General features: G+C 34.2%; 2 protein-coding genes and 1 pseudogene across 3 annotated transcripts in view; 2 read left to right on the plus strand and 1 right to left on the minus strand.

Moving 5' to 3' along the window:
* The window catches only part of LOC148951805 (uncharacterized), a 51,779-nt gene extending 39,652 nt beyond the window's left edge, over positions 1 to 12,127 (minus strand). Inside the window, exon 1 of the mRNA XM_089089341.1 lies at positions 12,008 to 12,127. The gene's annotated coding sequence lies outside the window, so the exon portion shown is untranslated. The remainder of the gene's footprint in view (positions 1 to 12,007) is intronic.
* The window catches only part of waw (Translation factor waclaw), a 554,624-nt gene that overhangs the window by 421,373 nt on the left and 105,490 nt on the right, over positions 1 to 27,761 (plus strand). For both annotated transcript variants that reach the window (XM_089089339.1, XM_089089338.1), the window contains exon 10: positions 3,902 to 4,116. In XM_089089339.1, coding sequence (XP_088945465.1) covers positions 3,902 to 4,116 — 215 coding nt within the window. The remainder of the gene's footprint in view (positions 1 to 3,901; positions 4,117 to 27,761) is intronic.
* LOC148951806 (uncharacterized) lies at positions 7,200 to 26,991 on the plus strand (annotated as a pseudogene).

The raw sequence follows: 27,761 nt of genomic DNA on the forward strand, positions 1-27,761 counted from the left end.
GTTCTTGACGCTGAAGTTTCTTATTGTTTAAAAAAACAGTTGTGAAAAAGAGTCAAACTTTACCGTATTAAATAAAAAAAACTAGTTTTTTAAACTGAAAGTAAGGAGCGACATTAAAACTTAAAACGAACAGAAATTATTCCGTATATGAAAGGGGCTGTCCCCTCCTCAACGCTTCGCTTTTTACGCTAAAGTTTTTTTTGTCTTAAAAAATAAAGTTGTGAAACAGAGTCAAACTTCAGCGTAAAGAGCGAGGCATTGAGGAGGGGATAGCTCCTTTCATATACGGAATAATTTCTGTTCGTTTTTTATTGTTGCTCCTTACTTTCAGTTTAAAAACTTGTTTTTTTTTTATTTAATTTCTGATCGTTTTTTCGTTAATGCAGCTTTAATTTGGCTCACCGTCATTGAATAAGTAAACAAAATTTGCATAAAAATTTTACTTTTCTTTTGCCAAATGGATGTCTCTAAATTTGGTTATGACGTAATTTACAAATTAACTTACGTAACTAACTTCTATATTCGTATATTTTTCTTCTGGCAAAAAATACAAAGTTGCAGATTTTTGCAGATATGAGCTTAAAACCTATGTAATGGGGTTTTCTGATACGCTGAATCTGACGGTGTGATTTTCATTAAAATTCTTTCACTTGTAGGGGATGTTTCCTCCCTCTTTAAAAAATCGGGTAAATTTTCTCAGGCTCGTAGCCTTTAATGAGTAATGCTAAACTTAATAAAATTTATATATTGAGAATCAGCATTATAAACTTATTCTTTTGATAGATTTATTGACATCAAAATTCCGTTTTTAAAAGTTTCGATTACTATTGAGCCGTATCGCTTGTTTTTTTATTGTTTTTTTTATTACGTGTATGTTATTACGTATATGAGGGGGTTCTCCCCTTAGTCAATACCAAGCTCATAACGTTAAAAGTTAAAAAAATTAATTAAACCCCTGAATCACAAAGGCCGTTTAATTAGAATAGATAGCTTTTTTGAAAGCACTAAAAAAAACTGTAGCGTAGAGATTGAGGTATTGACTTGGGGGAGAACCCCCTCACATACGTTATAATTTCTGTTCGTTTTAAGTTCTAATGTTGCTTCTTACTTTCAGTTGAAAAAACTTGTTTTTTTTATATTTAATTTCTGATCGTTTTTTAAATAATGCTTGGAAATCCGGCACCCCCTTCATAGAAATTTCCCTTACCCCAAAGAAACATCCTCCAAGGAAAGATTCTTCAGAGTAACCCCCTCCTCTAGCCCCCCCCCCCCCTCCAGAGAAAAAACCTTCCTGAAAATGTCTGTATACTTCCCAATAACCAATAAATAATGCTGGCAAGTCCGGCGCCCCCTTCATGGCAATTTCCCTTCCCCCATGAAAACTTCCTTCATGGAAAGATCCTCAAACATAACCCCCGACCACCCCCCCTACTATCAGAAAAAAAAACCCTCCTGAAAGCTTCTGTATACTTCACAATAACCAATACTATGTGTTAACATTGGGTAAAGTTCATAACTTTTAGCCCTCCCCCTGGAGACTTCGGGGGATTAAGTCATCCTAAATGACATATTTATCATATTTTCGACCATGCTGAACAAAATGACTATCTCAAAATTTTGATCGGATGACTTTGGGAAAACATAAGCGTGGGAGGGGGCCTAGTTGCCCTGCATTTTTTTTGGTCACTTAAAAAGGGCATTAGATCTTTTAATTTCCGTTCCAATGAGCCCTCCTACGATATTCTATGACCACTGGGTCGATACGATCACCCCTGGAAAAAAAAAACAAAAACAAAAAAAAACAAATAATAAAAACGCATCCGTGATCTTTTTTCTGGCAGAAAATACAAAATTTCACATTTTTGTAGATAGGAGCTTGAAACCTCTACAGTAGAGTTCTCTGATATGCTGAATATGATGGTGTGATTTCCATTAAGATTCTTTAGTTTTTAAGGGGTCTTTCCCCCTTTTTTGAAAATCAGCCAAATTTTCTCAGGCGCGTAACTGTTGATGGGTAGTACTAAACTTGATGAAAGTTATATATTTGAAATCAGCATTGAAATCTGATTCTTTTGATGTATGTATTGGTATCAAAAACCCGTTTTCTAGAGTTTCGGTTACCATTGAGCTGGGTCGCTCCTTACTTACAGCTCGTTACCACGAACTGTTTGAAAGAGCGAGGCGCTGAGAAGCGGACAGCTCCTTTCATAAACGGAATAATTTCTGTCGTTTTAAGTTTCAATGTCACTCCTTAATTTCACTTAAAAAACTTTCTTTTCATTTAGATGATGATAAAAACCAGATTCAAATTCTTGCTTCGGATCATGAAAGGTACTACGTTCAGCAGGGGCTAACGACAAAAATGCCATCTTTAATAGAAGATGAATGTAACTAATGCTTTACTGGATTGTACCATAACCGTCGTAGGGTTGGTGCTGTCCAAGACAAAATTGATTACAACTCCTCCTCGTAACTCAAACTTGAACAAAAATTCAAACTTGAGTTTAAAGAGTGAGATTTTGAGAGGGTGACCCCGCTCATATATGTAATAATTTCTGCTCGTTTTAAATTTTAATGTTGTCCTTATTTTTAGTTAAAAAAAAAACTTGTCTATTTTTGTAATGGTGAAGAGATTAAAATTCATGCTTAAATATCCACAAATGAACGCTTATTCAGTAAGTGCTCAGATTGAATATCTTAAATGAATGATTAAACAGTGTTTGTTAAATCAGTATTTGAAACACAGGCATTAAATGATTACTGACTTGCTTTTGGCGAGAATAAACCCATTTTTATATCAGAGTTAGCTGGGCCTGGGAATTACTTTGATATCCCGTGGCTGTAGCTTTTCTGCTATTTTAAGCAGGTATTTGTCCCATTTCTGACCATGCTGTTTAAAACACTCTATAGTTTTGAAATCTTCCACAAATTTTTGCGGAAGATTTCCCTCTAAAATATACTCAAGTTTCAAAACAAGTATCATTAAAAAAATATCAAAACACCCTAGTATTTTTTCTGGTTTTAAAGCAAAAATTGAATTCCTTTTAGACCATATAGGCTATAAAAATGTGTTATTGATAATCCTCAGTTGTAGCATTTAGTCCCATTTGGTATTTTGGTTTTTAGCTTTTGTCTCTCCCTGTTTATTAAATAATTTCTTACGCCAAACTGCTTTTCCATTTACGAAAATTAAGAAAGAAAAACGGGATTTAAATTTATTGAAGCAGTGAATATATATAACAACAATTAATGCTTAATTAAAAAAACACACACACACACTCCGAATATTTCGGCCCCACGTCCGGGAGTCCTTCCCAATGAAAAAAACAATTCTTTAGGAAATAATATACATCGAAATGAAAAAACTAACACACAAAGGGAGAGAAAAAACAGAAGAAAAAAAGAACTAAAAAAATAAGTATGTTTTTCTTGCTTAATTTTTTGCTTCCAGTTTATTGTCGTGGATTTATTTTCTTTCTATTTTAACCTTAGTAAAAGTTCCCGCCAAAATATTTGTCATATTCTTTGTTGGTTCTTTTCTGTCTTTAAAGAATTTCTGACATTTAGTTCCAAGTTTCAACTCATTTCTTGACTAGTATCAAAAGTTTAAAGCTCATTAAACCGTTTTTAAGCCTTGGGGCCACACTTCATAAAAGGAGGTTATCTTGGCCATACTTTGCTCATGTTTCCAAGGAATATAATGAATCTGATGTTGAAAATTGGCCGACGAGTTTATGACATAAAATAAATAGTTTTTCCTGTAATAGTAGTAACGGTAAATTTTTCTTTCTTAGCCCTCTTTCTTCTCTTGTAGCTGCTTATTTTGGTCCAATCTGCTTATTTTCCTGTAATAGTAGTAACGGTAAATTTTTCTCTCTTAGCCCTCTTTCTTCTCTTGCAGCTGCTTATTTTGGTCCAATCCTTTCACTTTGTATGGAGCGTCGCGGTGTGCAGAAGGAAATAACCAACATCGATGACAGTCGAATGATGTTGTCTTTCAAACTGCCGTTGAATGAAGTGGCTTTGGACTTTTATGACGCACTGAAGTCGGTCTCCTCAGGCTATGCTAGCTTCGACTATGAGGAAGCAGGCTATGAGTCTTCCAATCTTGTTAAGGTATAAACAGAGATAATAAGAAAAACAAACAAAGAGAAAAATCTCAGTATAAAAAAAAAAAACGAGACTGCGGCGGGTGCAGAGAAAAGAAAGGAAAAATGTAAAACAACGCGGATATTTCGCCTATATCCAAACAAGGTGTCTTCAGCACGAAAGAAACACAAGAAAAACAAGATGAAAAACCAAGCCTAAACTAAAAGAAAAACAATGAAACCACCACAAAAAAAAAGAAATACAATTGGCGCAAACTGATCGACGTAGGGAAAACATGCTATTATGGAGTTAATTCAGAGAAAACGCCAGAGTTCCTGAGGAAAAATAAAAAAAGCTGGAAATTACGTTAATTATACTGTTGCGAATCAATCCTTTTATTGGCTATTATTGAAGCTAATCGGTTTAGTCGAGCTGGTAAAATAGTCCCCTGGTGATTATTTAAAATATTAACTCCCTTATTGACTGTTGATTCACTCTTTAGAAGATTATCATAAATTATGTCAATATCTAAACTACTTGTATCCCTATATATCGAAAGGTTAGCAAACATATGTTTTTTTTAATTTCTATGGCTTCTCTCGCCCATTGTGTGTACCCCTTATCATTTGAAATAGCTAAGGCCTCATCAAATTTAACAAAATGATCTGGTTGAAACCAAATATGTTCTGCTAAGGCTGAAACAAAAGTTTCTGGAGGCTTGCTTAATTGTAGTGTTTTTTTTTTTCAATTGAATTTCGATGTTCAATAAATCTTTCAACAAATTGTTTGTGAGTCCTACCAATATAGAGTTTCGCACAAGAACACGGAATTTTATATACCCCACTTGCTAAGTTTCCCTGGGTTAAATCCTCACCAGAACTAAAGAGACTACCCATTGACCTCAACGATCGGAAATATGTATCAATATTAAATTTACGCCAAATCCGTGTAAGTTTCTCACTCAAACCAGGTACATATGGAAATGAAATGAAACTTTTTGATACATTTAATTCAAAAGACTGAGAAGCCCCAATAACCCTACTATCATGTTTAACACTTGTATTTTCAATTATTTTGTCAATAAACTTAATTTTGTAATTGTTAGAAAACAAAATATCCCTCAAGTATAACAATTCCGAATCCAGAAATTCCTGGGAACAAATTCTAAAGGCTCTATCCTCTAGTAAAACTAGAAACCCCCGTTTCACTGGCATAGGGTGGTAAGAATGAAAATTCAAATACCTATAATTGTGCGTAGGTTTTCTATAAATTAAGAAAAGTAAATGGAGATCCCTTTTAATTAATAAAATATCCAGAAAAGGTTATTTATTATTTTCCTCAAACTCAAATGTAAATTTTATATTGTTATCAAAACTTTAAATAAAAGGATTATTTAGCAACAGAATAATTAAAGTAATTTCCATTTTTTTTCCTCAGTTACTCTAGTGTTCTCACTGAAGTAACTCTATAATTGCATCATTTCTCTACGCGGATGAGTTTGCACCAATTGTGTTTTTTTTTGTGGTGGTTTAATTGTTTGTTTTTTTTTTAGTTTTAGCTTTGGTTTTTGTCTTGCTCCTCTTGTGTTTCATTCGTGCTGAAGACGCCTTGTTTTGAAATAGGCGAAATATCTGCGTCGTTTTACATTTTTTGTTTCTTTTCTCTACACTGGCCGCAGTCCCGTTTGTTGTTTTTTTTTCACTGAGATTGTTCTCTGTGTTTGTTTTGTGTCATGGCTAGACGTGGCATAAGACGTTTTCTTCCTATATTTTGTAGTTTAAAGCATGCTTTAGTCCTATTGGTTTATTACTGTGACGCATATACGCAATATACTCATATTTATCATTATTTCTGGACAAGAAAATATAGTTTCGAAATGGGCAAAAATATCCTCTTTTAAAATCCTGATTTTTTTTTCTATAAGAACTTTAAAACCATCAAAAAGAACGAAAAGTTTTGCATCATGTCATTTTCTTACAGGTAAAATCTGTTCTTTTCTTGGGGCGTAAGTAAAGAGAAAAAGAAAGATAGCTCTCCTTGGTAATCTCTTTGTTAAAATTGCGTCCCGATTTCAATGGCTTACATCTGTGACGAATTCTCTAATCTAATCACATTATTTCTCATTTATTCAGAGACAAACAACCTCTCCTTTTTAAATCCTGACGATTTTTAAAATCTTCTGTGTAATATTTAGAGCCAGTAAAAAACAGCGTATACTCAAGTTATCTGTGTCCCCCTCTCTCTGTCTGTCTTCCCGCCTACCTGCCTCTCTCTCTCTCTCTCCTTCTCTCTCGTTTTCTTTCTTCTCTCTCATTCTCTCTGTCTTTGCCTTTTTTGGTATTTTTTCCATTTTATTGTTTGGTTTGTGTGTTTGGTTCCTACACCGCCTACACAATTACCAATCGTTCCTTTTTTTCTTAATAAGCAACGAACAATTATACATCCCTAATCACAATTTTATGGAAACTCTAGTGAATCTCAAGTGGCATAAGCAAAGAGAAAAAGAAAGATACCTCTCCTAAAATCTCTTGATAAAAAGTACGTTCCGATTTCAATGGCTTACATCTATGACGAATTCTCTAATCTAATCACATTTGTTCCCATTTATTCAGAGACAAATAACCTCTCCTTTTAAAATCCTGACGATTTTTAAAATCTGCTGTGTAATATTTAGAGCGCGTAAAAAACAGCGTATTCTCAAGCTCTCTATCTCCCCCTCTCTCTGTCTATCTGTCTTCCCGCCAGCCTCTGTCTCACACTCTCTCACTCTCACTCTCATTTTTGTTCTTCTCTCTCATTCTCTCTGTCTTTGCTGTTTTTGGTATTTTTCCATTTTATTGTTTGGTTTGCGTGTTTGGTTCCTACACCACCAACACAATTACCTACCGCCCGTTTTTTTATAATAAGCAATGAACAATTATACATCATTAAACATAATTTGATGGAAAGTCAAGTGAATCAGCTTATTGAAAAATAGTCAGAGCACCAGATTCTTTATCTCGCTTTTTGGTATTTGTTGAAATGGCTAAAAAAAAAGAGGACTTGTAGCTTGGCCGGCGACTTTGAGATCCAAAGAAACAACATCAGCTACAGTACACATCATTAACCTAATGTCCAAGATAAGGACATATCGGCCTGCCAGGTTTGAAACAGTCAAATCTTTCGCGGAAAGATTGCTTCTATCGTTGCTGAATGATCTTCCAGTGGGTATTCCTGAAGTCCACATTGTCGCAGATCGGTACGACGGGCTGTTTGGGAAGCTCACGGACACCGGAGAGTCGATCTTCTTGAAATCAGCATGCAGACTCCGACGAGGGAGAGGGAAAAACCACCAAATTTCCGCTCATAGCACAATTGAAGAATGGGATGCCGTACTTGCAAGCTCATCGTATAAAAGCCGGCTCCTAAAAATCTTGTATGAAACCTGGGAGCAGATGGGTGATCGCTTCCGAACAAACTCAACCTTTTTTCTCTCAAGTGGGTTCCAGGAGAGATTCAAAGTGTCTCTGGTCAAGCTTGGATTCTGTCCAACTTTACCAGAACACTGTGACTACGAAGAATGCTTGTCCTCCAGCCACGAAGAGGCTGACCAACGCCTTATGACTCATACCAAGCACACTAGCCGTTGCGCTTGTAGCATTGATGTACATGCCAACGACACAGACGTGGCAGTAGCCTGTGTTCATTTTTTTGAAGAACTTCAAGCTGATGGACTGAGCGAACTTTTATTAAAGTTCCCGACTTATATTATCCTAGTACACGAGCTGGCGGATTGAGTCCACTTGTCTAAAGAGGAGCAGATTATGTTACCGTTCGTGCACTGTCTGCCAGGGTGTGACACAACGAACTTTTTCTTCAGCGTCAGGAAAGCTTCTTTCTTACACACCGCGGCGTCTCCAACCTTTGCCTCAAAAATGGTGTCTGTGTCGGAGCGGATAAAGGATGCAGAAGGGAAACTTTCAGTCGACGCGTTTAGAGAAGTTTCCGACCTATCAAAATTCCTGGTCATTGAAATATACGGTAAACAGGCCGGATTCAATTCACTGGCCAGTGTAAGGGCCTACATTTGGTGCCAGAAACAAGATATGAGAAGACTGCCACCTTCTGACGACACCTTCGAGCCATGTATACGAAGAGCCATATTCACTACATGAATAATCTTGTCGTCAGTACAGGCTTGGTCGAGCATTCCAGATACACTCCTCCCAGGATGGAAGATGGCTGAAGGGGGAGTAGATGCCGTCGTCTCAAGCTGTAAAGTAATATCAAGCCTGGAAGCACACTGCAGATGCAAACGTGGAAGATATGGGAAAGACTGTAGCTGCTCAAAAATGAAAGGATGCTGCAGCTTATGCTCCTGCTTGGAACGAGGAGGGCATGCAGGGAGTCTGACCTTGCACCGTCTGAATTCTCGGAAGAAGAAAATAAGGAATATTTTTGAAAGTTTTATTTGATACCTTTTTACTTTTAATTACAACAGGTCCCTAATCAGATAATATTACCCAATTTTACGGGCAGGTCAAGTAAGACAACTCCAATGCGCCGACTGAATCCATCTGTGAAGCAGAATTCTTTCATGTAGTAAATAGCTCAGTCGTATCAGTGGCAAGAAGGTGAATGCATACCCCTTAGTACACCAGAAAACATATTCGTCCATTCTTAAAAATAATTTTTTTAGTCAACATTTTTTTTAAACCTGTTTTTACTTTTAAGTAAAAGTTAAAAATTTCAAACAGTTAGAAAGTTTGAAGTATTCCTACCCTTTGAAGAAAAAACAAACTAAGTCCATTTGCATGATACGCGTAATGATCATTTCAGTGATACTACAAAAAAATTCGCAGAACTTTTAAAAATAATAATAGTTAATATTTTTTTAGCTCAAATTGTACGGATTTGAATGAACTTTCTTTTCTAATATGAAAAAAAAAGTTTGTTACCTTGAAGAAATTTCGAGTTTTTAGCCTTTCTTAGAAATATTAGTCGAATTTTACAGCACTTATTTTGAAACTGCAGTAAACAGAGAAAAAAATTGTGTTTTTTTTTCAATTTAAAAATCATTTTCTTGTAGATTTAGATCTCCTTTTTCGATTGATAAAACATTACGCTGGATTCCTCAACAACCCAATAACTCGCAAAAAAAATCCCGAATCGTCACACTTCGTAATAGGCTAAATTTAGCGTTTTTGGGCTATATCTCAGAGACGCCCCAACAGCAAACTTGCGCCCTACGATTTTTGTTTTCAGCATGGTCCACTACCTTAGGACCCGTCGTCAGCATTTTTGTATCTTTCGGCATGGATGGGTGCACGATACAGAATCTGGCACTCTGACTATAAAGCATTAACATAAATTTCCCTTTATCTTGCATATATCTTGCTTTTACCTTTTACTTTTCCCTTTCTTGCTTTCCCTTTACTTTCCCTTTATCTTGCTTTTTCCCTTTATCTTTCCCATTCTTTTTTTGACGAGTGGTTCACCATGCGGTACACTTCCTCAGGAGCTGGGAAGCTCAATATATTGTTTATTGATACTTCTAAATCTATTGGATATCTCAGAATTCTGAATGGCTATTCTGAATTCTGAATTGGCTATCTCAGAATTCTGAATCGATAGCAATTTGATCCTCTTTGGGGTGACATCATAGTTTTTTGCAACAAATTACTGAAAACACCACCTTCCCATAGCACTGTATTTTCGGTTGCTTAAATAGGGCACTAAAACCCTTAATTTCTGTTTGAATCAGTCCGTTCCCGGTCTTCTAGGACCAACGGTTTGTTACGGTCACACCTGAGAAAAAAAAAATAATAAACACGCATCCTTCATCCTTCTTCTGGGAAAATATGTTAAACTCAACGTTAATAGGAGCTCGAAAGCTCTATAGTAGGATTCTCCAATGCTCTAAATTTAATGGTATAATTTTCGCTAAGATCGCTTACTTTTTAAGGGATGTTTTCCTCTTTTTTCGAAAATGAGGTAAATTTTCTCAGACTCGTAGTTTTGGACGGATAGCCTTACAGTTGATGGATTGTTTTGTATTTCAGATTAGCATAAAAAACCAATTCTTTTGATGTATTGATTGCTATAAACACTCTGCTTTAGAATGTTGATTACTATTGGCATGAGTTGCTCCTTACTCTCAGCTAGTTACCACGAACTGTTTGATTTACGAATTGTCAAGTCGAAATCTAGATTGAAAATTTTAAATAGAGTGTTAAGCAGTTCGTTACCACCAACTGTAAGTAAGGAGCGACCCTGCTCAATGGCAACTGAAACTCTAGAAAACGGGATTTTGATACCAATAGATATATCAAAGAAATTATATTTTAATTCTGATTTCAAATATATAAGTTTCATCAAGTTTAGTCCTACCCATCAAAAGCTACGCGCCTGAGAAAATTTGGCTGATTTTCCAAAAAAGGAGGAAAGACCCCTAAAAGCTATAGAACCTTAATCAAAATCACACCATCATATTCAGCGTATCGGAGAACCCTACTGTAGAGGTTTGAAGCTAATATCTTCAAAAATGTGGAATTTTGCATTTTATTGTCTGAAGAAATATCACGGATGTGTGTTTATTTGTTTTTTTGTTTGTTTTTTTTCCAGGGGTGATCGTATCGACCCAGTGGCCTAGAATATTTTTACAGGGCTCATTGTAAAGGAAATTAAAAGTTCTAATGCCCTTTTTAAGTGACCAAAAAAATGAAGGGGAATTAGGCCCCCTCCCACGCTCATTTTTTCCCAAAGTCAATTGATCAAAATTTTGAGATTGCCATTTTGTTCAGCATGATGGAAAATATGATAAATATGTCTTTTAGGATGACTTAACCCCCCGAAGTCCCTGGGGGGGGGGCTGAAAGTTATGAGTTTTAGCCAATGTTAACGTATAGTGTTGGTTATTGGGAAGTATACAGACGTTTTCAGGTTTTTTTTTCTGGTATTTGTGGGGGTGAGTGGGTCGGGGGTTATGTGGGAAGATCTTTCCATGAAGAAAGTTTCCGTGGGGAAGGGGCTTTACTATGAAAGGGTGCCGGATTTCCCAGGATTAATTTAAAAAAAGATCAGAAATTAAATTGAAAAACAACAACAATTTTTCAACTGAAAGTGAGGAGCAACATAAAAACATAAAACGAACAGAAATTATTACGTATATAATTGGGTTCACCCCCTAGTCAATACCTTGCTCTTTAAGCCAAAGATTTTTTAGAACTTTCATAAGAGCTATTTATTCTAATTATCGGCCTTTGTGATTAAGGGGTTATTTTTAAAGAATTTGAACAAAATTTGAACTTTAGCTTCGTTACGTAAGTTAATGCTTCAGCTACGTATATTTATTACTAATAAAAACGTTCGTAAATAAAATAAAACAAGTTTCGAGAAAGCCATTTAACCAAATAAAAGTAAAATTAATATACAAATTTTGTTTTAATTATTCATGTACGGTGAGCCAAAATCAAAACCTGCATTAATTCAAAAACGTTCAAAAATAAATATATAAAAAAACAAGTTTTTTTAACTAAAAGTAAGGAACGACGTTAAAACTTAAAACAAACATAAACTAGTCAGTATATGAAAGGGACTGTCCCCTCCTCAATGCCTCGTCTTTATGGTGAAGTTTGACTTTCTTACAACTCTATTTTTTTAAAAAATAAAAAATATTAGCGTAAAGAGCGAGGCGTTGAGGAGGGGACAGTTCCCCTCCTTAACGCCTCGCTCCCCTCCAGTTTTAAGTTTTAACGTCATTCCTAAATTTCAGTGAAAAAAAATTGTTTTTTTTTTATTTAGTCACACACAAAGATTCATAGAGTTTAAACTAAAAGGGCATATAAACGAATACCATATATGATTTGATCAAGATCTAACACCAATATCATTGAATTTTGTTGGCAAATAAATATTTATCAACTAAACAGATAGTCACCTGATAAAGCATGCAAGATTTAGAATTCTACACATCAATCTACAATGGTAGTTGTATCCTAAATGAGGATTTGCATGTCGGTTCCCTGCAGTGCCTACCGCACTCAAGCTTCTTAGGTAGGGTTGTCAACACTTGTAACTTTCTAGATTTACTTGTTGATATGTTGAATTCTGTCTGATCATTGCTGTCGCTTAAATAAGACAACTAAAATTGAATTTACTTAAAAATCTTTTAATTTTCCTCTCCAGAGTATTTGTATGCAGTAGTTGATGGCTGAAGAGGTTGATTAGTTTTCAACTGAGTCTGCACTGCATTATTTCGCCTGAAGCGGGGCTCCCACGACCTCAATAAAGTTAAAAAAGCTGTCCGTAAAGTTAATAAACCGTTTTCCTTGCATAACTTTGTTGACTTTATTGCAGTCGGAAAGAAGTTAAACTTTATTTAACTTTTTCAAGAAAGTCTGCAAAGTTCAACCAATAGCAGAAGACGTGTGAAAAATTTCAAATAAACAACATACAAATTAGTTTCTACAAACATAATCGTGTATACTGGTTTAAATATTTAGCCTGGTGAAAGAAACAAAAAATATTTTTATTTACTATTAAAGGGAAAACATGCTTAAAAAGATGGTTTTTTTCAGCTCCATGTCTAAGTATTTCAGTTACTTTCCATGAAAAACTGCTGTTAAGTCAAAAAGATGAAATCCTCGTGTGAGCGGGACAAACTTTATGGTTTATACATTCATGACAAACGTTATTAACTTTAATGACGCCGTGGGAGCCCTTCATAAGACTGAATTATGTAAGACTGTAAAATACACTATAAGACTATATTTTGTTGACTGAGGAGTGTGTATTAACTACTCAGCATGAATTCGAATGAATTACAAATGCATTCGTAATAACTATTACGAATTCATATTCTATTCCAAAGTATTCAAGTTTTTACATATAAAATATAAGTTTTTAATATTTTTTAAAATATAATTATTAAAAACTATTAAAAACTGTAAAAAACTAAAATAAAAAACTATAAAAAAGTATAATATTAAAAACTATAAAATATGAGTTTTTAATATTTTTTAGTGTAATATAAGTTTTTACATATACTTTTGTATACTCTTTGGAGTTTGGTAAGTTGCAGAAAAGGCTTTGATTGTTTTAAGTCTATTGATGGGGAATGCTGGTAATTGTATTGTCATTTTCTTATTTGGGCACATTACTTCAATGTTATATATTATTGCAATATTTTTTTTATCAAGCTTCACGAATTGTATTCCTTCTTTTGTTTTTCAATGACAAGTGCATCACAAGGAATGCCTTTTATGTGTGGTTCATTGCTCTTTCTGGTTGTTTTTGTTATGTGACTCAACGGTTCTAACTGTTTTATGATTCAGCGGGTACAACAGCTATAACAGTTGTGGTACGTTTATTAAGGGTAAAGCCTAAGCAATTTTTTTAGTTTTGAGTTAATAATAGCTGAACTGATGCTAAATAGAAAGTGACTCAGCGTTCTAAAGAAAAATCCAATATTTATATGTATAGTCTAATCTGCATTCTTATGGTATCCAAGCCATATTAAATTCTATAGCCTAATTTGTGTTTTTAGGGTTCAAAAATTCTTTTGCGAAAATTTTAAGTATCTAGCTTAAATAATTTACTCACAAATTATTGGACAATCATTATCAACGCTCCTGTTATCTGAAGACAGCAAATTTAATAAAACTAAAAAAAAACTGATTCTTCATGGCATAAGGACGTCTATCTACGTTAAATACTATTTTATGAAAAAAAAAACAATGTTCTTAGAAACCTACTGTTACAAAATGGCTGAAAAATAACTACTGAATAACAATAAAATGAAGTCAGTCTGTTAGTTATGTAAAGTCAATAGAATTCAAATCTTAGTTAATCTAATAGTGGCCCCAGTATCGTGAACTATTCTCTTCGACTGTTATACAGAATAGCTGCCACAGAAAATTTAAAAACAATTGTTTTTTACAGTTGAAAAATATGCTTAATTCATTGAAATGTGTTTTTATGTACTCACAAAGGTCAAAAACGCCAGGATCAAAATCAAGATCTACAGTAATCCCATTAAAAATTCGTTAACCTAATAGTGGCCCCAGTATCGTGAACTATCCTCTTCGACTGTTATACAGAGTGGCTGCCACAAAAAATTAAAAACAAGACAGTTGAAAAATATGCTTAATTCATTGAAATGTGTTTTTACCAAGGTAAGTGAAGCTTATCAATAAGCTTTAGAAGGGCAGCTTCACTTACCTTGGTAAAATTATTAGTAAAGAGGGTGGGAGCAGTGAAGATGTTAAAAGTAGAATAGCCAAGGCTCAGGGTGTTTTCTCACAGTTAAAAAAAGTTTGAAAGAATAGGAAGATAAGTCTGTAAACCAAGATTAGAATATTAGAAGCTACAGTAATGACATTGGTCAAATATGGCTTTCAAGCAAGGGCGCTCAGAAAAGCGGATGACGATTTGCTAGGAGTTTTCCAGAGAAATTACCTAAGGATTGTTCTGGGTACTCAGCTGAATTACCGTATCTCAAATAATAGGCTATACGAAAAATGTGGTTCAATATCGCTCTCTAGGACTATAATGAAAGAAAGGTTGAGGTGGCTAGGGGATGTTGTGCGAATGCAGGATGACAGATTGCCGAAGATTGTTCTTTTCGGCCAACCGTCTAGGGTTAAACGGAAAAGCAGGTCGTCTTCGTATGGGGTGGGAGGACGTCATAAAGAAAGATTTAAAGGAAATGGGAACCTTGTGAGTGGGTGTAAAAAGGGAGGCTTTACATAGATTGGTATGGAGGAGGAGCATGCGTAGCTGTGTTGGCTTCAGGCGGCTTGGTGCTGCGGTGAGTTGTTAGTAGTAGTAGTAGTATCAAGTTTGTTATTTTCTACGATGATTCTGCCTGACAGAGAAGATGGAAGTAATCCTATGTGGGATGAATTTATCCCCCCAAACTACCTTAATCTAGTATAGAATTTAGACATCAAATAAGAAGAATATTTTGCGTGGCTCAAGGATGTTACTAAGGAGGTACTCTAGTTTTTCTAAGGAATTAGATTTTATACAGGGAATAAGCATGTCTTATGGGAGATTGGAAGTATGGGCCTTCTTTAGTCATTATTAGATTTTAGACCATTAGATTTATGTTCGGGATGAAGTGGAAAATATTCTTTTTTCCCTTTTAAAAAAGGTAATCGGTGAATCTAACAAGAAAATCTTTTATGGAGCTCATATTTTTAATGGGATTACTGTAGACCTTGTTTTTGACCCTGGCGTTTTTGACCTTTGTGAGTACATAAAAACACATTTCAATGAATTAAGCATATTTTTCAACTGTCTTGTTTTTAATTTTTTGTGGCAGCCACTCTGTATAACAGTCGAAGAGGATAGTTCACGATACTGGGGCCACTATTAGGTTAACGAATTTTTAATGGGATTACTGTAGATCTTGATTTTGATCCTGGCGTTTTTGACCTTTGTGAGTACATAAAAACACATTTCAATGAATTAAGCATATTTTTCAACTGTAAAAAACAATTGTTTTTAAATTTTCTGTGGCAGCTATTCTGTATAACAGTCGAAGAGAATAGTTCACGATACTGGGGCCACTATTAGATTAACTAAGATTTGAATTCTATTGTCTTTACATAACTAACAGACTGACTTCATTTTATTGTTATTCAGTAGTTATTTTTCAGCCATTTTGTAACAGTAGGTTTCTAAGAACATTGTTTTTTTTTTTCATAAAATAGTATTTAACGTAGATAGACGTCCTTATGCCATGAAGAATCAGTTTTTTTTTAGTTTTATTAAATTTGCTGTCTTCAGATAACAGGAGCGTTGATAATGATTGTCCAATAATTTGTGAGTAAATTATTTAAGCTAGATACTTAAAATTTTCGCAAAAGAATTTTTGAACCCTAAAAACACAAATTAGGCTATAGAATTTAATATGGCTTGGATACCATAAGAATGCAGATTAGACTATACATATAAATATTGGATTTTTCTTTAGAACGCTGAGTCACTTTCTATTTAGCATCAGTTCAGCTATTATTAACTCAAAACTAAAAAAAATTGCTTAGGCTTTACCCTTAATAAACGTACCACAACTGTTATAGCTGTTGTACCCGCTGAATCATAAAACAGTTAGAACCGTTGAGTCACATAACAAAAACAACCAGAAAGAGCAATGAACCACACATAAAAGGTATTCCTTGTGATGCACTTGTCATTGAAAAACAAAAGAAGGAATACAATTCGTGAAGCTTGATAAAAAAAATATTGCAATAATATATAACATTGAAGTAATGTGCCCAAATAAGAAAATGACAATACAATTACCAGCATTCCCCATCAATAGACTTAAAACAATCAAAGCCTTTTCTGCAACTTACCAAACTCCAAAGAATATACAAGAGTATATGTAAAAACTTATATTACACTAAAAATATTAAAAACTCATATTTTATAGTTTTTAATATTATACTTTTTTATAGTTTTTTATTTTAGTTTTTTACAGTTTTTAATAGTTTTTAATAATTATATTTTAAAAAATATTAAAAACTTATATTTTATATGTAAAAACTTGAATACTTTGGAATAGAATATGAATTCGTAATAGTTATTACGAATGCATTTGTAATTCATTCGAATTCATGCTGAGTAGTCTTCTGCAACTTACCAAACTCCAAAGAATATACAAGAGTATATTCTTATACAAGAGTACAAGAGTACAATATACAAGAGTATATTCTAAGGAGGTACTCTAGTTTTTCTAAGGAATTAGATTTTATACAGGGAATAAGCATGTCTTATGGGAGATTGGAAGTATGGGCCTTCTTTAGTCATTATTAGATTTTAGACCATTAGATTTATGTTCGGGATGAAGTGGAAAATATTCTTTTTTCCCTTTTAAAAACACACTCCTCAGTCAACAAAATATAGTCTTATAGTGTATTTTACAGTCTTACATAATTCAGTCTTATGAAGGGCTCCCACGGCGTCATTAAAGTTAATAACGTTTGTCATGAATGTATAAACCATAAAGTTTGTCCCGCTCACACGAGGATTTCATCTTTTTGACTTAACAGCAGTTTTTCATGGAAAGTAACTGAAATACTCAGACATGGAGCTGAAAAAAACCATCTTTTTAAGCATGTTTTCCCTTTAATAGTAAATAAAAATATTTTTTGTTTCTTTCACCAGGCAAAATATTTAAACCAGTATACACGATTATATTCGTAGACACTAATTTGTATTTTGTTTATTTGAAATTTTCCACAGGTCTTCTGCTATTGGTTGAACTTTGCTGACTTTCTTGAAAAGGTTAAATAAATTTCAAATTTTTTCCGACAGTATAGAGTCAACAAAGTTATGCAAGGAAAACGGTTTATTAACTTTACGGAGAGCTTTATTAACTTTATTGAGGTCGTGGGAGCCCCGCTTCAGGCGAAATAATGCAGTGCAGACTCAGTTGAAAACTAATCAACCTCTTCAGCCATCAACTACTGCATACAAATACTCTGGAGAGGAAAATTAAAAGATTTTTAAGTAAATTCAATTTTACGTTGTCTTATTTAAGCGACAGCAATGATCAGACAGAATTCAACATATCAACAAGTAAATCTAGAAAGTTACAAGTGTTGACAACCCTACCTAAGAAGCTTGAGTGTGGTAGGCACTGCAGGGAACCGACATGCAAATCCTCATTTAGGATACAACTACCATTGTAGATTGATGTGTAGAATTCTAAATCTTGCATGCTTTATCAGGTGACTATCTGTTTAGTTGATAAATATTTATTTGCCAACAAAATTCAATGATATTGGTGTTAGATCTTGATCAAATCATATATGGTATTCGTTTATATGCCCTTTTAGTTTAAACTCTATGAATATTTGTGTGTGACTAAATAAAAAAAACAATTTTTTTTCACTGAAATTTAGGAATGACGTTAAAACTTAAAACTGGAGGGGAGCGAGGCGTTAAGGAGGGGAACTGTCCCCTCCTCAACGCCTCGCTCTTTACGCTAATATTTTTTATTGTTTAAAAAAATAGAGTTGTAAGAAAGTCAAACTTCACCATACAGACGAGGCATTGAGGAGGGGACAGTCCCTGTCATATACTGACTAGTTTATGTTTGTTTTAAGTTTTAACGTCGTTCCTTACTTTTAGTTAAAAAAACTTGTTTTTTTTATTTCATTTTTGAACGTTTTTGAATTAATGCAGGTTTTGATTTTGGCTCACCGTACATGAATAATTAAAACAAAATGTGTATATTAATTTTACTTTTATTTGGTTAAATGGCTTTCTCGAAACTTCTTTTATTTTATTTACGAACGTTTTTATTAGTAATAAATATACGTAGCTGAAGCATTAACTTACGTAACGAAGCTAAAGTTCAAATTTTGTTCAAATTCTTTAAAAATAACCCCTTAATCACAAAGGCCGATAATTAGAATAAATAGCTCTTATGAAAGTTCTAAAAAATCTTTGGCTTAAAGAGCAAGGTATTGACTAGGGGGTGAACCCAATTATATACGTAATAATTTCTGTTCGTTTTATGTTTTTATGTTGCTCCTCACTTTCAGTTGAAAAATTGTTGTTGTGTTTTAATTTAATTTCTGATCTTTTTTTAAATTAATCCTGGGAAATCCGGCACCCTTTCATAGTAAAGCCCCTTCCCCACGGAAACTTTCTTCATGGAAAGATCTTCTCACATAACCCCCGACCCGCTCACCCCCACAAATACCAGAAAAAAACCTGAAAACGCCTGTATACTTCCCAATAACCAACACTATACGTTAACATTGGCTAAAACTCATAACTTTCAGCCCCCCCCCCACCGGGACTTCGGGGGGTTAAGTCATCCTAAAAGACATATTTATCATATTTTCCATCATGCTGAACAAAATGGCAATCTCAAAATTTTGATCAATTGACTTTGGGAAAAAATGAGCGTGGGAGGGGGCCTAATTCCCCTTCATTTTTTTGGTCACTTAAAAAGGGCATTAGAACTTTTAATTTCCGTTACAATGAGCCCTGTAAAAATATTCTAGGCCACTGGGTCGATACGATCACCCCTGTAAAAAAAAAAAAAACAAAAAAACAAATAAACACACATCCGTGATATTTCTTCAGACAATAAAATGCAAAATTCCACATTTTTGAAGATATTAGCTTCAAACCTCTACAGTAGGGTTCTCCGATACGCTGAATATGATGGTGTGATTTTGATTAAGGTTCTATAGCTTTTAGGGGGTCTTTCCTCCTTTTTTGGAAAATCAGCCAAATTTTCTCAGGCGCGTAGCTTTTGATGGGTAGGACTAAACTTGATGAAACTTATACATTTGAAATCAGAATTAAAATATAATTTCTTTGATATATCTATTGGTATCAAAATCCCGTTTTCAAGAGTTTTGGTTGCCATTGAGCCGGGTCGCTCCTTACTTACAGTTGGTGGTAACGAACTGCTTAACACTCTATTTAAAATTTTCAATCTAGATTTCGACTTGACAATTCGTAAATCAAACAGTTCGTGGTAACTAGCTGAGAGTAAGGAGCAACTCATGCCAATAGTAATCAACATTCTAAAGCAGAGTGTTTATAGCAATCAATACATCAAAAGAATTGTTTTTTTATGCTAATCTGAAAGACAAAACAATCCATCAAGTGTATTATTTTAAATTGAAGAGTTTTAAATTGAAGAGTATCAAATGCTAATTCATTTTGATTTCGCTGTTGGATAAAAATTCGTTCATTTTTTATAGAAACTGCAATAGTTTCGCGAGAATCATCTTTTGAGGTGTATTGAGTTTAAATGAAAACAATGGTTCGGAAGCTTCATTTGGATTTGATTTTGATGTTGGATTAAATAAAAAAAAAGTTTTTTTAACTGAAAGTAAGGAGCGACATTAAAACTTAAAACGAACAAAAATTATTCCGTATATGAAAGGGGCTGCCCCCTCCTCATGCTTTCGCTCTTTACGCTAAAGTTTTTATTGTTTTAAAAAACAAAGTTGTGAGACAGAGTAAAACTTTAGCGTAAAGAGCGAGACTTTGAGGAGGGGACAGCCCCTTTCATATACGGAATAATTTCTGTTCGTTTTAATCTATTCTTATAGAAACTGCAATAGTTTCACGGAAAACATCTTTCAGCGTATTTTAAATTTAAATGAAGAGTATCACATGCTAATTCATTTTGATTTCGCTGTTGGATAAAAATTCGTTCATTTTTATAGAAACTGCAATAGTTTCGCGAGCTCTGCTTCAAATGCGAAACTTAAGTCCAGTTATGGATCGAAAAATAAGCTATTTCTGTAAAATCTGAGTTAATAAGGGTTATTGGCCGTAAAGTCTTGTTTTTTTTTGTAAGAAAATTATTGAAAATACAATTCTCTGCTTCAAATGTGAAACCTAAGTCCAGTTATGGATCGAAAAATAAATCATTTCTGTAAAATCTGAGCTAATAAGGGTTATTGGCCGTAAACTCTAGTTTTTTTTTGTAAGAAAATTATGGAAAATACAATTCTCTGGTTCAAATGTGAAACTTAAGTCTATTTTTGGATCGAAAAATATAATTATTTCCGTAAAATCTGTGCTATTAAGGGTTTTTGACCGTAAACTCTAGTTTTCTGTAAGAAAATTATGGAAAATAAAATTCTCTCGTTCAAATGTGAAACTTAGGTCCATTTTGGATCGAAAAATAAAACTATTTCCGTAAAATCTGAGCTAATAAGGGTTTTTGACCGTAAACTCTAGTTTTTTGTAAGAAAATTATGGAAAATGCAATTCTCTGCTTCAAATGTGAAACTTAAGTCCAGTTATGGATCGAAAAATAAACTGTTTCTGTAAAATATGAGCTAATAAGGGCTATTGCCCGTAAACTCTAGTTTTTTTTTGTAAGAAAATTATGGAAAATAAAATTCTCTGGTTCAAATGTGAAACTTAAGTCTATTTTTGGATCGAAAAATATAACTATTTCCGTAAAATCTGAGCTAATAAGGGTTTTTGACCGTAAACTCTAGTTTCCTGTAAGAAAATTATGGAAAATACAATTCTCTCGTTCAAATGTGAAACTTAGGTCCATTTTGGATCGAAAAATAAAACTATTTCCGTAAAATCTAAGCTAATAAGGGTTTTGACCGTAAACTCTAGTTTTTTGTAAGAAAATTATAGAAAATACAATTCGTTGGCTCATAGGTGAAACTTAAGTCCAGTTATGGATCGAAAAACAAACTATTTCTATAAAATCTGAGCTAATAAGGGTTTTTGACCGTAAACTCTAGTTTTTTGTAAGAAAATTATGAAAAATGCAATTCTCTGGTTCAAATGTGAAACTGAAGTCCAGTTATGGATTGAAAAATAAACTATTTCTGTAAAATCTGAGATAATAATGGTTATTAGCCGTAAATTCTAGTTTTTTGGTAAGAAAATTATGGAAAATACAATTCTCTGATTCAAATGTGAAACTTAAGTCCAGTTATGGATCGAAAAATAAACTGTTTCTGTAAAATATGAGCTAATAAGGGTTTCGACCGTAAACTCTAGTTTTTTGTAAGAAAATTATGGAAAATACAATTCTCTGGTTCAAAGGTGAAACTTAAGTCCAGTTATGGATCGAAAAATAAACTATTTCTGTAAAATCTGAGCTAATAAGGGTTATTGGCCGTAAACTCTTGTTTTTGTAAGAAAATTATGGAAAATACAATTCTCTGCTTCAAATGTGAAACTGAAGTCCAGTTTTGGATACTCATAATGATGAGGACTGATGGTTTTAATTCAATATTTTTTCTTAAAAACAAACTTTTTTGTTAAACTTCGAAATTATTCAACTTTATTTATTTTTTTTGTAAGTATCATAAAATGACAAAATATGCTTACGGCTCTAACAATTGTACTCTATGATTGGTCAGAGACACGATTTGGCTTACCCACTGGTATTCTATGTCCGGTTATTGACACTACCTAGTCTATTGCATGTATTAAATCAGTATTTTTTACGTATTGGAACGATAAACACAAAAGTCATATCTTAAAAAAAGTGAAGATGGAGCATTTTAATAAAGTTTGTTCACATGCCAATGTAATTGTAGCATTGAATGCCGACAAGGAGAAGTATTTAAACTATGAAACAAGTACAAGTGATAGCACTATTGGAAATGTATGCATGCATTGTCATGACAGTAAGGAATTAAATTTTTTTGGAATACCGAAAAAATTCAACTCATATCTTGGTGGTTATGCGAGATTGAGATCTCCAGAGATGATTGTACTTAAAGAGAATGCCGACATAAAAATAATCGTTGATGATAGAGGACAACTCCTTGCTACTGTTGCAGGTAACACATTACCTACTGATACATCCAATCGTCAGCTTTCGGGTATTAGCATTCAACGGAAGGTCAATAAAAGTAAGGCCTACTCTTCTACTAATATCGTAAACCGTATCATGTCTACATGCCGAAACTGTTACCTGTGTAAAAATAATGTGATAATAGACAGTGAAATTGCCAGAAAAATAAAAATGGCATTGTCAGAAAATATCACTATGGAATATAAAGATGAATCGATGAAAAACAAAGCACCAACAAACGTTACTGACATTGATCAAACAGTCAATCAACCAAATAATACCAAAGACGAAAAGTATTCTTTCTGGTATTTTCTGTCATTATGAAAAAATTGTAAGTAAGTAAGTAACAAACTATTTCTTGAATTCACCTCTTGCGCGCGCACGTAACCTCGTCTAAATTAACCTTAAAAATGAAATAAAGCTATGCGGTCGCTGCTGCTGGCCGGAGGGGGGCATTAAGTAGTGGAATTTGTGAGGAAATTGCTCTGCCTTGCACACACACACAGACACATTGTTACTTACTTACAATTTGTTCGTAATTTCTTGAATGAAATATCAGCATTGTGTATACAAGAAGTGACTTCAAGAAAGAGTTTGCTACCTATTTACAATTTCTTCATAATTTCTTGAATGAAATTTCCGTATTGTGTATCCAATAGGTGAAAACAATAAAGAGTTTTTCATAATGACAGATGCGACAACGGATGATGATAGAGAATTTACTCTTTCTAATTGAAAGGTTTTGTCAATGTTATCCGACGTATTCGACATATGATATCGATAAAGAATGTTAATAAAGAATTTGTTCAATTCGATACTTAAATTATGTCAGTGTTATCAAACCTATGTCCCAAAAGACATTGATGAAGAATTTATTCACTCTGATACTTTGATTTTGTCAATGCTATCCCAAGTATCTGTCAATAGATATTGATAGAGAAATTATTCATTCTTATACTCAGATTATCTCTATGTTAACCTATCTATCCGATATATGACGTATGCAAATTCCTTTTCTTAAATCTCTGATGTTTTGATAGACATTCTAAACGTTTGATATGTTAGCATACTCTAAAAATAATGAACACATAAAAATGTAATGCATAATATATTTTTAATGGAATAATGCTATGTAGAATATTAATACAAAAATATATTATGAAACATTATTAATATCAATGATTAACTTTGGACATTTTGAATCTGCTCCATAAAATAGTTCACCATGTTCTCTCTTGATATAGAATAGAATAGAATATGATTTATTGGCTAAAATAGCACAAAAGCTAGCATAAGCACGTCAAAATTACCATAACAAAACAAATGTTATGTGATAAGCATAAAACAAAAAATTGAATCAATAATAAAACAGATGTCAGGGGAAAAGTTATATCAATTATTAAAATAGGAAACAAAATAGGGGACAAAAGAGTTTTTGTATCTCATGGTCAACATTTGGGGATACAGGTCCAGTTGGGTATTTGGAGCTCTAAGGGATTTTCTTTAAAGGGAGGGAGAAAACGTCGATGATAGTCAGAATTAAGGCACTTGAGACCAAAGTTCATGGTAAGGATGTGACGTCGTGATTCCAATGTAATAAGTTCAAGTCTAGCCAAACCTTCATTATATGTAGTATAGGCCTTCCCCAGAATAATTTTTACTGCTCTTTTTTGAATACTTTCAATTTTGGAACATTGGTCTTTAGTCAACCCAGGGTGCCAGACAGGGCAAGCATATTCCAGAAAGGGTCTTATATAAGAACAATAAATTATTTTAAGGTTTTGGATTGATATAGAGAAACGTTTGAGAAGAGCGAAAGATTTAAGGAGAAAACAACCTGACTTAAATAAGTGGGAAATGTGGGAATTCCATTTAAGGTCGTTGTCCAACTGCACACCAAGCAGTTTAACAGTATTTAAATTTGGTATGCAAAGGTAATTATTGATAGGGGGTATATTTTTAAAAAGAAAATAACATGAAACTGCTTTTGTGTATGCTTAAGTTGAGTTTAACATTGTCAAGATCATTCTTTAAATTATTAATTAGTGAATCGAGTCTAACATTCAAAGTATTAGATGTTTGACAAAAGTTCAGTAATGTCAAATCATCCGCAAATTTAAAAGAGTTGTCAAAACTTGGTAAAACATTATTAAAAACTATTAAAAAAGCTAAAGGACCTAACTTAGTCCCTTGAGGTGCTTCACAGGAAATCGAGGAAAACCTGATGAATCCCCGTTAGGGAGGACTACACAATGCTCACGACCAGACAAAAAGCTAGCTAACATACGTAAAACAAAATCTCTTGCACCTAAAGCCCTTGCATTATCTATAACTGTCTGATGATCCAAATTATCGAAGGCTTTGCTAATATCAGCAAAAACAGCCTCAACGTAGGAACTATTCAACTCAAGATGTTTGAGAATAGTATCAAGTGTATAAATTAAGCAATGTGTGGTGCTATGATTCGGCCTAAAGCCAAACTGATTTGGGTTGATTTTATCATGAATATCGTCAAAAAGGAAATGGTAAATAAAACTTTCAAAGATTTTAGAGAAAATGGAGGTTTTTGATATTGGTCTTAAGTCAGAGGGGACTTTTGGGGTCTTAGTTTTCGCTACAGGAGATATAATAGCTCGTTTAAAACACACTGGAAAAATACCATCTACAAAACATTGGTTAAAAATAGCAGTTAGAGGTACACTTAAATACTGGGCACATTCCACAATCAATTTGGTAGGGATATCACCTGGGTATACTGACTTAATTGTATCAAGAGTTTCGAGTTTAAGTTGAGTCTGATGAATTTCAATCACAGGAATGTCACTCACTGCACTGTTGGCCGGCATATGCTGGAGTGGCGGGTGAATTTTACAAATTGAAGCAAAATGATCTTTTATGACATCCGCACCCACTGGGTCACGATTACTGTCGAGTACGAAACACTTTGAACCGACCTTTCCCATGAGATCTTGGACACTATTGTGGAATTTCGTAGGGTCCGAATACAGTAACTTATTGAGCCCGTGAGCGCCGTGCTCCTTTATGGCTTTAAGGATTTGGCTAACAACGATGTTTCTAAGCTTTCGAGATTCTTGGAAAAATCCTTCCGTAAAGAGTTTATCTCGTTCATTTATTAGGTACAAAATTTTTTTATTTATCCACGGTTTGCAGTTAGATTTGCGAGTAACATTTTTCACTGGAAAGGTGTCACAATATAACTGGAAAAGTTCCGCTGAAAACTTAGAAGCCATTTCATTACCACTGGTAAGACATAGAATATTGGCTCAAGATTTGGAACTAAGTTTTAATTTGAAATGGGCAACCTTCTCGTCAGTCATGGGTCCATAAGAGTAACTGATAAATTGCTTAGGGGGAAAGGGAGATAAGGGGGTCCAAAAGATGCATAGATGGTCACTTGCTCCTAATGGAGGGGCCACTTTGGGGACACAGTAGTAATCTTCAATGTTGGTAAAAATTAAGTCTAGGGTTTTATCACCGCGAGGAGGCGACTTGACCACTTGATCAAGGCTAAGAGCAGAGCTAAGCCACTTTTGGTTTAGCTCATTAAAATCACCACACAATGTAATTGCAGCATAAGGATACTTTCAGCAAATTCTGTCAGCATAAAGTTGCAGATATGCCGTCAGATTCATCTTAAATCCACTATGCGGAGGGTAATAAATAATACAAAAAATCATGCAAGACACTTCTTTTGGGAGGTTTTTAGGCCTGGTCCATAGCCATAGAATTTCGGTTTTGGAGTTGTTCACTATTTCGGGAAATGAAAGAACCCGATTAGGGAGGGTAGACCGACAAAAAAAGCCACTCCACCACCATGAGATAGAGGGATACCATCTTTGTCTATCCTGGGCTTAAAATGGTAAAAATAATTTGGAATGGAACAAAATTCTTCAGTTGCAGACCATTTTTCGGTAAGGCAATCAATATCTATCTGGTTTTTATCAAGATTAATTTGAAATTCATCTATTTTATTTACCAGTGACCTTACATTTGCTAGAAGGATTCTGGGAAATGTGTAGAAGCAGCAGCAATGTATCAAACCAGGGTTTCTTGATTTGTTATTGTAGACTTGTTGTAAGTTCTTGGGTTCATTTGATGTAAATAACGGGACTGAGGAGATGGACTGATTTGGCAATTTAAACGGGAGGGAGCTGGAACGTAACATGGAGTTCTTCTGATTGGGTTTGTTCGATGCTTTTGATAATTCGGATTCCTGTCGCTTTTGAGGGCTGGTGTGGCGAACTTCGTTTTTTGGCTGCTCAATATTCATAGTGATAATACACGGGAGAGAGTTTGACAGTTGATGATAACTCTTTCTGGTATTAAAAAAAGTTTTTTGAATGCGCCATAGCCATGATTCAAATGAATCTGGTCACAACCAAAACAGCGACCACTTCCAAACTTAAAACAAACTTTCTGGTGTAATAGTTGGCAGTCAGAACTTTACACTCACCCCCAAAATTAAAACTCTTGCAAACATGCAGATATTTACATTTTTTGCCTTTTTTGCAAATATCATTCCAGGCAAATTTGCATACACCCTTATGTGTAGTCAGTTCATGACCACTTATCTTGATTGACTTGACCTTTAGTTTGCATTCATTAGTATTCAACTTCATGTTCTCCAGGTCAGATGAAATCTTAATTATGTTATCCCCAAGGTAACTGAACTTTTGAAAAATACAAGTTTGTTCATCACTTCTTTGTCACAGGAAACAATTGCATATTTATCTGGGTGGGATTTGTTAATGATAATTTCCTGATTTTGCTCCTCATTAACATCAGACGACTTTGGAGGGATTTCATTTAGACGTGAACTAAGGTCTATGATTGCAGATATTTCCTTGCTTATTATTTCTAATTTATCTCTCATTGCTATAAGGGAAAGAAGTGACAAGTCTGATAGAGGATTAGAACGACAATTGTCACAAGTCGTAGTTTCCGTCTGGCAGGAGGCATTAGATTTGTTGGCTTCGAGGTGGTCATTATTACTTGGAAGGTTTGGAGCTAGAGGGGGCGATCGAATTTCCATCACAATGTTCGCCAGGTCATTGCCAGAGAGACGACGAGGAGGAGTAATTGGGAGAGGCTGGGGTTGACTGGAACAAGTATCAGCAAAAGTGATTAACTTTATTGGACTATCCTTGTTTAAACTATACTTTTTCACAGAACAATCTAGGCACAGACAACTTTTAGTCCATTGGAAACATTCAATTCCAGCACCATTGTTCGCGAAAAAATGATTCACAGTCTTTGCATATCAAACAGTTTGACGTTGTCCTGCAGCAACAATCGGGGCCTACTCGCCTTGTCGTTTTTTGGGTTTAGGATAAAATGGCGTTTAGTCTTT

This window comes from Artemia sp. Qi Xiang Cuo, chromosome 5, assembly GCF_049724085.1.
Source record: "Artemia sp. Qi Xiang Cuo chromosome 5, ASM4972408v1, whole genome shotgun sequence".
NCBI classification, from domain to species: Eukaryota; Metazoa; Arthropoda; class Branchiopoda; order Anostraca; family Artemiidae; genus Artemia; species Artemia sp. Qi Xiang Cuo.